The sequence below is a fragment of the Orbicella faveolata genome, unplaced genomic scaffold, assembly GCF_042242905.1.
Source record: "Orbicella faveolata isolate gen_17 unplaced genomic scaffold, um_ofav_v1 contig_14, whole genome shotgun sequence".
NCBI classification, from domain to species: domain Eukaryota; kingdom Metazoa; phylum Cnidaria; class Anthozoa; order Scleractinia; family Merulinidae; genus Orbicella; species Orbicella faveolata.
In genome coordinates, this window is record NW_028301541.1 from 18,509,072 (window position 1) to 18,520,689 (window position 11,618).

At 40.3% G+C, this 11,618-nt stretch overlaps 1 protein-coding gene across 1 annotated transcript; it reads left to right on the forward strand.

The window, feature by feature from the left end:
• The first annotated feature begins 2,193 nt into the window (after positions 1-2,193).
• LOC110064502 (uncharacterized) lies at positions 2,194-11,395 on the forward strand. The gene is made up of 6 exons (XM_020771557.2): positions 2,194-2,585; positions 3,562-3,747; positions 4,246-4,288; positions 6,272-7,030; positions 8,734-8,934; positions 10,192-11,395. The coding sequence occupies exons 1-6, from the start codon at positions 2,390-2,392 to the stop codon at positions 10,385-10,387; spliced, it is 1,581 nt and encodes a 526-aa protein (XP_020627216.2). The 5' UTR covers positions 2,194-2,389; the 3' UTR covers positions 10,388-11,395.
• Positions 11,396-11,618: the final 223 nt, after the last annotated feature.

An 11,618-nucleotide genomic window follows, 5' to 3' on the forward strand; every position in this document is an offset into this window, starting at 1 on the left:
AGCTTGTCGCTCAAGCTTCGTTACATTAATCTGTTTGGTTGTTGATTACTGTCACGGTCCTTGTCACGATATGAATTTCCTTTTTTGTCACGCACCTATGAGTAGCGCAGCCATGAATCTTTAACACAAACAACTCGTCTAGTTCAGGTTTGAACTCGTCGCGGGCAGCACTAGTATAATTCACCCCGTCATAGCCAGCAATGCCTGAAACATCTGACTCTTTAATTAGCTTGAAACCATTTTGCAGACCATCGAGAATAAAATCTTTGACGCAATCAAAAGAGAGTTCTTTTTGCCAAGCGTGGAAATTCAGGGGATATTCCTCAGGCGGGGTGAAAATAGAAGCATCGAAGGAGGCCGTAAGCGGGGCACAATCAGAGCGAAACGTTCATTTCTTGTTGTTATTGGGGTTAGCCCTAGTGGGAGCCCCAGTGCAGGCTTTGCCTTTGTGAGAGGACAGTGAACAATGAATGCAAACATGCTTATACCTGCACGACTGAGGGTTGGGGCAACCACCAGGACTAAAGTTCCAGCGAAAGCAAAATTCGTCGGAGCCAGATGAACGCCGTTCTGTAGGAGGCTTAAGTGCGACAGCAGCGTCGAAGTATTGCGCACTCAAATCCTCCACATTTGAGCCCCAGGAAAACTTCTGACGCAGTTTAGTGGCACGATAATCTTGGTCAAAAGCAAGAATAGCCCGAGTCTGAAAACGGGTGCCTTTCACAGCAAGGAATTTCAGATACCCCAGATATCGCTGAGCCTCACTGGGACTTGACGAAAGCAACGTTTCTAAGATCTTAATGTTAGCCAACATAAACTGGGGGAATGTAAGTTGTAAAGGCTTCAATTGCTTCCCGTCCGAGCCATATATAAGTTCACAAGGACGCAACTGCTTACCTAGGCCTCCGGCTGCAGCTTTCTCAGAGGCAGACGAAGCGACCTTAGTGACTTCGGCCTCGTGCGTAACTTTGTCGGCACCAGCGCCAAAAACGGCCTGAATGGTCGCGAGTTCCTGTGCCATGTTAAGAGGCACGGTTGTCGGGACGGGTTTGTCCTGCTCTAACGTAGTGTTCCCAGAAACGGCAGCAGGTTTGTCGGAGGCTAGAGCCGCTATTGCACGGCGAAGCAGCACTCTGTGGCCTACGGAGGCAGGCATAGTGAAAGATGAAAAAAAAACAAACAAAAAAAAAACTGAATACTAAATAACTAAGCTAGAACGCTGTCTGAATAGGACTGATGAGTAGACTGTTCACAGTCCTCTATTTTTCCGTGAGATCGTAGATGTCGATCGTTGAGTTCGATGGGCCGCCATCTTGTTCTCTTGATGCGAGCGAAACTGGGGAGAGTACAAAATGCCCGTGGGTAGTGGCGGTGGGGTTAATAGCGTGGGGGTGACGGGGGTCAAATCCAATACCATACATTATTGTTTTGATTCAAGGAAATTCGAAATTACGACTTTGGGAGTCCACAAGATGATGTTCGTGATGGAGTTTTGGGTATGACTTCTTAAGGTGGTAGGTCAAACAATCCACACGTTAAAAAAAAAAATCGTAAACTATTATACAAAGAAACAAAACACGTTTGTAGCGGTTCTCGACGGTTTCATCAAATAATACAAAGTTTTAATCTAGTACAACATTTTCCGACGAATTAGCCTCTTTAAGGCATTCAGTTAGCTGGAGCGCAGCGTGAAATAAGGGAGAGAGGCTCGCCGGCTTTTGCTTCACAAAAAGACATTACCTGGATTGGGCATTAAACATTTCATACTTTGTTATTTGGCACTGTCGACCTAAACACACTTATTTTGGGGGTTGACCCTGCACAAAAGTTGGTAAAATACAAAAGGTGGTTATGTGTTCTCATACAACCAGCTAATAGAAGCATTGCGATTATGTAATTCATATATAGTCTATGAGCACAAAGGTCTAGTACCTTCCATCATAAATCTTGGCCTGTTTGACTGCATACTTACTTCTTTGATGTTTATCGGGCTTCTTAACCATTTCCCTATATTAACTATGACCTAACGATTTGAATGCGAACGTTCGTATTAAAGCTTCTAACAAAAGAATTTAGGCAATCAAAATTGAGGACGAATCACGCTACGTATCATACACCTATGATTAAGTCTTCGTGACATTACCAAAATAGCGTGATCGCGTGATAACGTGATAGAGTGATGATATGCAATCACGAAAGTCACGCCTGTCGACTACGCTTCAAATACTGTTCTGTTTACGAACCGGCTTGTCTGCCCTGAAGGTTAGACTATAACTTTGTCATAACCTCAATATTCAAAGCAGTGACAAGGCTGCCCGCAGAGACCTTAGTTCACCATTTGCCCTACCCAACAATCGCTTGATCCCGAATATCATTCTGTTCCACAAACATGGTCCGTACGGAGTACAGTGCAGTTCGTAAAACTGAGGTGCGCGGCTTTTTCGTGAATTTATTTAACGTTTTTTTGGTGCTGTTCTTGTTGTTATCACTGGTGATTGCCTTGATTGTGGTAGCTACGGTGTTAGCTCACGAGAAGGGAAAAGCAAAGCACGCTGGAGTGATTAAAGGTGATCCCAAAGAGAGAGGTAAGCAAGATATACAGTCTATTGAATCGATTTTAGATACCGGCATTTAATTTCAACACCACTGAACTACAGTGCGTAATAGTATTAGAGGTGGCATGAGTTCTATTTAACAGCGTTTAATTGTATGTATCTGCTTAACAGAATTTGACTCGATAGTGCGATATATTACAGATGTATGCTGAGTTTCGAATGTGTTGATTTGTATTCAATGCCGGTTAATCTCAAAATGGCGAAGGGTCCATCACAGGAAATGCGTCTCCCAGAATGTTAGTCGAATTTCAGAAATGCCGTCTCGACTTCCACATTCTTGATCACGCAAACATAAATTATTTGTGAGGGTCTCACTCGCCATCTGGGATAGTCTTTGATTTGTAATGCACTATAGTCCGACTGGTCTCATCGCATCTACTGAAACTGTATCAATCGTCGAAACGACCAAAGCGTACATGTATTCTTTTGCGTAAAAGCTCAACGGGGGAATATTTGAAAGCTATAAATACAAAAGACGGCTTTCATCTAGGAAAAGAACTGAAAAGACGGATATCTGTTAATATTGTGCATCAATTCGTCGTGTTGGCCCTTAGATGCCTATTGCACTCCATGGAATCCAAAAGCCGCTCCACGCCTTCCATGTGACGAACCTAACCTGACGAATTTTCGTATACCGATTCGTCGTGTTGCCCGGGCACCGTACTGGGTCAATATCGCCCTATGTCTTTCCTTTACAAAGAAATCGCTTCGCGTCGGTCCATACCAAAAATACATCGGGCGATACGAGTTCCTACCTGTGTGAGTATGGGCTCTCTTGCATTGCCTGCTGTGCCTCGCAAAAATTGTGTATCACACAGGTAACTTCTAGTGTTGTTGTTGTTGTTAAACTTGTTCTGTAAAGATGGCCTCAAATCCTGACTATAACCCATATTGTGCTCTTCAACTTTTTATTTGCGTTTTCGTTTGTTTGTTTGTTTTTTTAAAGAGTCCTCTTTGCGTCCCATGTCCTGTGACGTTGTTGTGGTCGGAGGAGGTATTTCAGGAATGTACATGGCAGAGACACTCATGCGAATGAAGAAAGAAGACAACGTGTGTTTGTTTGAAAAAGATTCCAGATTTGGAGGACGAGACTATGACGTTAGGTTTAGCCAAGCACCAAACATCAGCATAAGTAAGTTAGTAAGTTAGTTTGTTGTCACTCAGAAACACGAAATGCTCGCTTTTCCTGTTTTCGGCGGTCACGTTGTCTTCGGGGTTAGACATATCAGCCTTCGTGAGAAACTGAAATTTCTAAGTAAGCTTAAAACAACGCTCCTTTAAAAAGGATATCAGCTTTCTTGGCTATGCCTAGCATTCGAAAACTGCGAGTAGAAGTCGAAAACTTGGCAACCTTTGTTTTTGTTTGCTTTGCAGCTATTTAAAAGCTGTTATGGCAATGAATCTGTGTTCAAATAATTTTTTGTTTATTAAGCCATACAAATCCCTTAAAACTACCAAGTAAACCACGGACAGCATTCAGATAACGAATCTCAACTTTAAAATATCTCCTGTTAATCAAAAAGACAAACCAGTAAAACTCGTTCAGTGCCGACGTCATGCACACTTGCATTCACGAATTAAAAGAAAATGTATATATTGCTAAAGGATGTGCTTAAATTTACTCTTGAAGGTTTAGGAGCCTGGCGTGTGGATAGAGAACACAAGAGAGTAATGTAAGAAATATCATTTTTTTTATGTTCATGACCAATTATCAAGAGAACTCAGATCAAGTTATCGTACCTTGATTTTCTCTTGACAAAACTAGATTCACTAGGCACTGAGGCCCCGTTCACTGTACGCCGGAGGAATTTAATCATTGGTTATTTTGGATTTATGTTCGAGGAAAGCTCGATCAGGGAAATAACATAATTGTCGTGACATCATCGTTTACAGAAAGCTCCGTTTCCCAAACGTTTTCCGTCGACACTAAAACGCAAAGCCGGCGTTTTCAAATTCCTCCGGTTCGAAGAGCGTTTAGCTAGCCCCGTTTTTGTGACGGGTTAGTGTGGACGATAGGCCTTTTAACCGTAGACATAAGGTTTCCGTTTTTAAATATCTCCTGCGAAGTGTGGATGGGGCAAATTGACTATTTTTTTTTTGTCCTCTTGGAAAACAAAGTCTTGGACTCTGGGTTCCAAGGCTAAATTTTCCTTCTTCAGCCATCTGGAGCTCCAGGTATCCCATGGTCTTTGGAACTGAGATCAGATGGGCAGGCGCTGCGACATAACAATTATGGGAATTGTCATGAGCAAATATGATCCGGTGATTTTTCACGTAGGGGCCAAACCACCCCGCTAATGTTTCATGAAGGCTATATTTGCTTGGTTTATATATTTCTGAACTAAGTTTGGCAGATGAGCTTTCTTTGTTCTCCAGTTTATTTTAATGTGGAAGTTGTGACAAAATGTCAGATTATGACGTCATAATTGATGAAGTCACCAAAACGTGCTATAATTTTTTGTAAAATCTGATGTAAAGATTATGACATTGGAAAGGCCTTGACTTGAGGAGTAAAATGCTGGAAACCGTTTTTTGCTATGATGATTATTTTTTGAGATATGGTACATTAAATATTTTTTTTGTTGTCGCCCCGGAATTTGCTTAACCATACTGTCCTTCTTAAGTCAGTCTCTCTGGTTTATTGTTTTCAGTTTTATTCTAGGAAGGCTAATAATCTAGAAAAATAGAAAGCTTGATGTTGTGAAAAATCGTATGGTTTTAGAAATTTGACTTTCGGCTTTGTTAGGATGATATTAACAGTGAAAAAACGGGTGACGTCACAGGTTATGACGTAACAAAACTACTTTTAACGCAATAACACTAGAGGGATAATTTTTTATTCCGATTTTCTTTATTTTTGCTTTAGTCATCTGGTACATCTCATGTGCAACATAGCTGCATTTGCTGGAACAAAATTACGGCTCCAATTTGGGGGTTTTTCTCAAGGGGGGGACCCCATATTTTGCAAAGTTATTTTTCATATTTAAAAATGCCATATTTCATTCAATTTTTGTGACATGGACAAAATTTTTTCAGGTTTCAACTCCCCTTGATGTGCTCTTTCGAACACATTGTAAAAAATATGCATATTAAAAACTTCAAAAGTGGCAAAAAACATGACGTCATCACTGTGACGTCACAACTTTGACATTTACTGACATTTTTCACGTAAATGTAATTGGCAATAGGTCTCCTGCTCATCTGCCAAGTTTGGTGTGGAAAGAGTCAATACTTTTTAAGTAATGCGAAATAATGTGAAATACCCAAGAACTGACGAAACATTTGGGGGGTGGTTTGGCCCCTACGTATTTTGGGATGGCTGAAATCTCAGTAATCAGGAAAATTCTCGGCGAGTTCTCAATTAAATTTTTAGGCACTTCTAAGGAATCAGAGTATTCTGCACATCTCATATCTCAGCTATTAGACCATTTTTCCAGTGTAATTTAAACCAGAACCAGGTAACAGTAGGGTCCAAGGCTCAAACCCATTTAATTTTGTTTTCCAAGCCTTTAAGAGGCTCAATTGGACCCCCCCCCCTTAGTAGTAGATTTGTTGGGTATTTTTTTTTTATCTTTTTAATTTATGTGGAAGATAGAATTGTTGTCTGTGTTTAGTTTATAAAATTTGCAGGTTTCCAATTTTTATTTTACTTTCAGGGCTTTAACTAGACGATTCAATATCCCCATGTTGAAAATGGACATAAAAGACGTTCATTGGGAAGCAAGAGGAGTCTTTGTGTCTAGTACCCAGGCCCTCAAAGAGCAAGCTTTCCCGACTCTGCTGTCAGGCCCTTTTGCAAACATGACGTTGTCCGAAATGATGAAATATGCTTGGATGAACATTACTAGAGAGAAAACACTTGAATTTCCGTCTTACCGAGATTTTGTGTGCCACCAACTTGGTAGTGAAGGCTGCGAGTTCTACATGGCCAGATACGCTATTAAAAGAAATTACGGTGAGGAGAGCTTTTTAGGCGTATACGAGCGGAGTGAGGCTTCCAGCAATTCTTCGTATGATTACTATCGGCCGCCTGGTGGCCTATCAGATATCGTCGGTGCATTGGAAAGATCTGCGAAGCGTTTGGGAGTAAAGATGTACGCTAGGGAAAATGTCAAAGCAATCCATAGGAAAGGAAACATTTTTACAGTTGATACAGATAATTTTACAGTGTCGGCCAGAAAGCTCATCATTGCCGTGCCACGCACTCCATTTGAAGAGATATCTGGGGACGTGGCTGCGGATATTAAAAGAAATGTCTTCTTTGAAGCAAATTTAGCGGATTCTTCCTTTAAAGCTGTGGCGGTTTACAGTTATCCTTGGTGGGAAAACATTACTTCGCTTCACAGCCTGACACTGAAGCCGCTTGAAAGATTCTTTTCAGGAGCTTCTTGTTTAGTTTCTATTATGCCTTACAGGTAAGCTACCAAAAAAGGCATTATATGATTATCCCTACTCATAATCCATCAAATATTTTCGGTCGAACACGATTGCATAATGAACACAATAGCTCCCATTTATCTTTAAAAATATGCTCGGATACTTGTCCTTTGACACACTGTTCACTTCTCGGAACAGATAATGTCCGCGGATAAGTATCTGAGCATATTTTCGCGCCAAATAGAGGCTATTTTTTTATCTATACCGAAGTGGCGGAATTCGAAAGTGCCCACCCTAAACGTGAAGAACATTTTTTTTCAAGATTTAGACAAAAAAGCTGTCATACACCTGGCCCAGGAGTATGGCAATTGGTTATGACATGTGGTTGTGCTCGAGACATGATTTTTCCATGGCAGCTGTGTTGTGAGAAACATTTCGATCTTGTTTTTATTAATAATTTTCTACTTTGATGCAGTTATGACTTCTTAGCTTTGTTTTATTGCTGGTTGACATTGCCACACCATCAAAACTATAAATCGTAACCATTCAATAAATCAACTCAAGAATCTGGGATATGATAGATGATTGTTATATAAACAACCTCGCCAAGATTGGGGTCTGTGCGGTTTTTCATTTGCGTGTTATTTGGAGAAGTGTTTCACCCAAATTTATAGAGCTTTGTATGGAGACGCCATGTTGGTGCCCCTCGGAGGGACACAAACATGGCAGCTGTTAAGCAACAGAAACATCTGTCATTGAGTTTTGCTATTCAAACGAAAAGTTATTCTCTAGAGCTCCGACACATTGAAATTAATACTTCTTCTAGAGCAAGAACTGTTCAGTTAGCAAAAACTTACGTGATGACTCATCTTTTGACCCAAGCAAGAGCCCTCTCGGGCCCCCATTTGAAGTCACACAACGGATAAACTTGGAAATCCAAACGCGTTCTGTTACAAACTGAACTTAAACGTTGTAAAATGCCAAGTTATTATAGGGTCTTACATTTGATGAAACTAAATTTTCAGTAGGATTAGTAATTTTCAATTTTGGAAAATGATGACGTCACACGAAAATCGGCAGCTGATTTTGATTAGTTTTCGATAACTCAAGAAATCCAAGATGGCGGATCCACGATGGCGGCTCTTTTGAATTTCATGACCTAATCACCACGTGATATGATATATCGAACATCTCATATCATTCCCGTTAAAGAAACCCGAAGTGGAATTCGTGAGTTGACGGATTGGAGTAGCGGAGGCGAGTGCTTATTTTTCCATGTGAACGCAATTTGTTGTGAGCTTTGTCAAATGGAAATATTTCAAATCTTTGCGTCTTGAATCTTAAAAAAATGAGCTAGGTTCCGTTAGGGAAGAAAGTTCTCGGTTTTTGACTTAACCTTATGTTCTAGTGTCTGTCAGTATAACAGGTCAGAAAATAGATAACTTCAATTTTTAAAATTTTCACTGCATAATGCAGTTCAAGAGTTTTCATTGGTTTAGCCATCATGGTACATGAGCCATTATACCATGGTCTACAAATATGGTAGAATACGCGCAAGCGTATTCTTTGGGGCGATTTTTTACTATTTATAGATAGCCAACGAGGCGCGAAGCGTGGAATAATAATTGACAAATATATGGTATTAACCCAGTAATGTTAAAAGATTCTGAAATGATCCTGGTTGTGTTGTGTGTTTCTATTAGAAACATTTTTTGATGTTTTCAACTGCGTTTGCTTTTAGTGGTAGAGGAACCAGAGGCGAAGCCGTTTTTCAGCTGTCATACGCTTGGACTGCATGCGCAGTGAAGTGGGGTGAACTTTCCAAGCTGCCTAAAGCAGTTTTGGAGTCGGAGTTAAAGAAAGCTATTCAGGAAGTGTTTCCAGGAGCAGTCTTACCAGAGCCTCTGGATATGGTGTTTAAATATTGGGAGAAAGTTGCTTGGTGAGATAACGTTTCCACATGACATCACGGCGGCCATGTCGGTATTTTGACACATGGAAGTCCGTCCGTTCGTAAATGAGGGTTGTTTACCATTTACCCCCAAATTCCGGTCAGAATGAAAATGGTAAGGCAATTTAATTTTGGCTCGACCGACCGGAAAATGTCCAAAATATACAGAACCTCTTGAAAGGTAGTCCAAAATTTCCAACCGAAATACCCGAGTAGAAAAAAAGGTGCTTACCATTTACAAAATTCCTTATCAGTTGCACTCGCCATCTTGGAATTATGATCAGGTCGAACTCGTCCTATTCTCCTCGGTAAATTTAGGTTTTGTGAGTAAAGGGCAAACGGCCAATCCGAACGGAACTTACTATCAGGGATGTTTGCTTACCATTTGCAAACCGTTGACGAACCGGTTTCTCCGTGTAAATGGTAAATAACAGAGTTCTATTCTTGGACGAAGTATTTCTCTTAATTGGGAATGCCAACATGGCTGCCATGAAAATGGCCTATTGATATAATTGTTCGCCCGAAAAGATTTATCCTTGATTAGTATATACCACACGAGTGAATAGTACTTTTCACGTGTTCAGATTGGTTAACTCCAAGGTGATTGCCAAAGTACTATTCACCTCAAGCAGCCGAAGAGAAATTTCCAGCCATATGTCGACTTATAGTTCGCTATTCAAGATGGCTGACAACAATTGCAATCTACCACACGTGACCTATTAATTTGTCCACATCAACGCCACACATACAGCACTCGAGAGAGAGAAAAAAATAGTTATAATTATTTATTACACAGAGTATCCGGCTGGTCTTAAACTTTAGTTGTCTGCTTTCTTCCGTAATCATGTGATTAATTCACAATATTATATCTCTCAGTCTCTTTCAGTTACTACGCGCGCTGTGATTGGTCAATTTAGCAGGCCGTATTCTACTGTACTGCGTGCAAAAATTTATCGCCAAGTGTTCTTAACTTTTATAGCAACTAAAAAGTTTAAAACTTTCTTTAAATTTAACTTGTGTATCAAAATATACTAACGACTTAATGACTTCAAATTGATTCGTTTTGCTTTCGACGTACGTCAGAAAGTTTAAGCTGTTCCGCGTGAATAGAAATCGTTCACACACCCGTCAGACTCACAGTAGAGATATAAATCGAAGAGGAAAAAAGCCGGTCCGTAACTTACAGTACGGACCTCAAATATCAACGACCTGCACTCATTTTCATGCAGTACTTGTTCTATTCAACAGGCACGCCACAAAGGCGGGTTCCAACGTGAGCCGTTATGATTTAATGAAATGGGCCAAACGTCCATTTCCTGGTGAAGAAGTTTTTATAGTGGGTGAAGCATATTCAGTGTTAACCGGATGGAATGAAGGAGCCCTCCAGTCAGCTTACAACACCCTAAAGGAAGGCTGGGAAATTACCCAACCAGAGGCTCATTAGATAGAACAGAGAACGTTCAACCTATGTAAACCGTTCTTCATGTAGGGGTACGGTAATGAAATGGGGACAATAGGCCATTTCCGAAAGGCCTTCAGAGGCAAAGGGCAACTCGAAAGTGGCCTAATTTGAATTCGAAAATTATTTCAAGCACACTTTGTAAAAATTCTAGTGATTTTGATTCTTTGGGGGTCAAATCCCAGTCGTGTATATTAACCGAAACTATTCACTATTCCTAATCGATTACTCAAGAGTGTTCAATCCTCTATCGAGTCTATCACGTCTGGATTGTTTGACCTAGCACCTTAAAAATCCCCGATCGAACCGTCATCACGAAAAACCTCTGCTGAACTCCTTAAAGTTGTAACTTCGGTTGATAAAAATCAAAGGCTCTTTAAGCCAACTCGTGAATACTGTTGACCAAGCAATTTTCAAACTCTGAGAATAAAGTTATCTACCTGTGGAGAATATCTATCACTAATTGAATGTTTAAAATAGTTTTCGATCTAAGTCATCTTACGTTTAACGACTTTTCTGAATTTACGAAACTCGAACCAAAAAGAGCACACCATTCTTATAAGCTTTATGTTAAAGGCGGGAAGTCATGGAGAGACCCACCACTTATTGTTGTGGAAGCAGGAAATTTGCCTGCTTTCAAAAACAAACTCGCAGTTCACCTTGGTATTTAGATAATTTTAATCTTGCAAATGCCTTTGTACTATTTTTACAAACTTATTATTATATCGCTGTCGCTTCTCCGTCCGTTCATTCGAGTTTGTAATTTTAAGAAAGTTTTTACATCCTGTATAAACATTTATTGTATTAGCAGCGGTTGGTTTTTAAGAAGCGATACTTAGAAACATGCATTAGAACAAGAATGGGTAATGTTTGAGACGAACATGTTCTAATTGTGTACATGTGACAAGGGTGGTCAAAATTATTTCCTCCAATTGCTTTTTCATAGGTTTGTTTAGTTTTAACATTCTATATTTGAATAAAAAGTCAATTTTACTCCCTTGTAATATAAATACCAAGTGTGCCTTAGCAGTCTTCCAGGCGTTTAGTTAGTTGGGGTGCAGCGCGAAAAACGGCGAGCGAAAAAATAGGGAGATGCGCGGCGAGAGGAACCGAAAGAACGCCTGTGGGCAAACTTAACAAAAGGTCGTACCGGTGTATTAGAATCTGGTATACCTTCTGATTGGTCAATTTTGACAGGTTTTGTCAACACTTGTGC

Excerpts from the sequence above, each read along its gene's own strand:
- LOC110064502 (XM_020771557.2), top strand. The coding sequence starts at position 2,390 with ATGGTCCGTACGGAGTACAGTGCAGTTCGTAAAACTGAGGTGCGCGGC. Across the intron at positions 3,748-4,245 it reads AGCACCAAACATCAGCATAA|GTTTAGGAGCCTGGCGTGTG; the intron begins GTAAGTTAGTAA and ends TTACTCTTGAAG. Across the intron at positions 7,031-8,733 it reads GTTTCTATTATGCCTTACAG|TGGTAGAGGAACCAGAGGCG; the intron begins GTAAGCTACCAA and ends GTTTGCTTTTAG.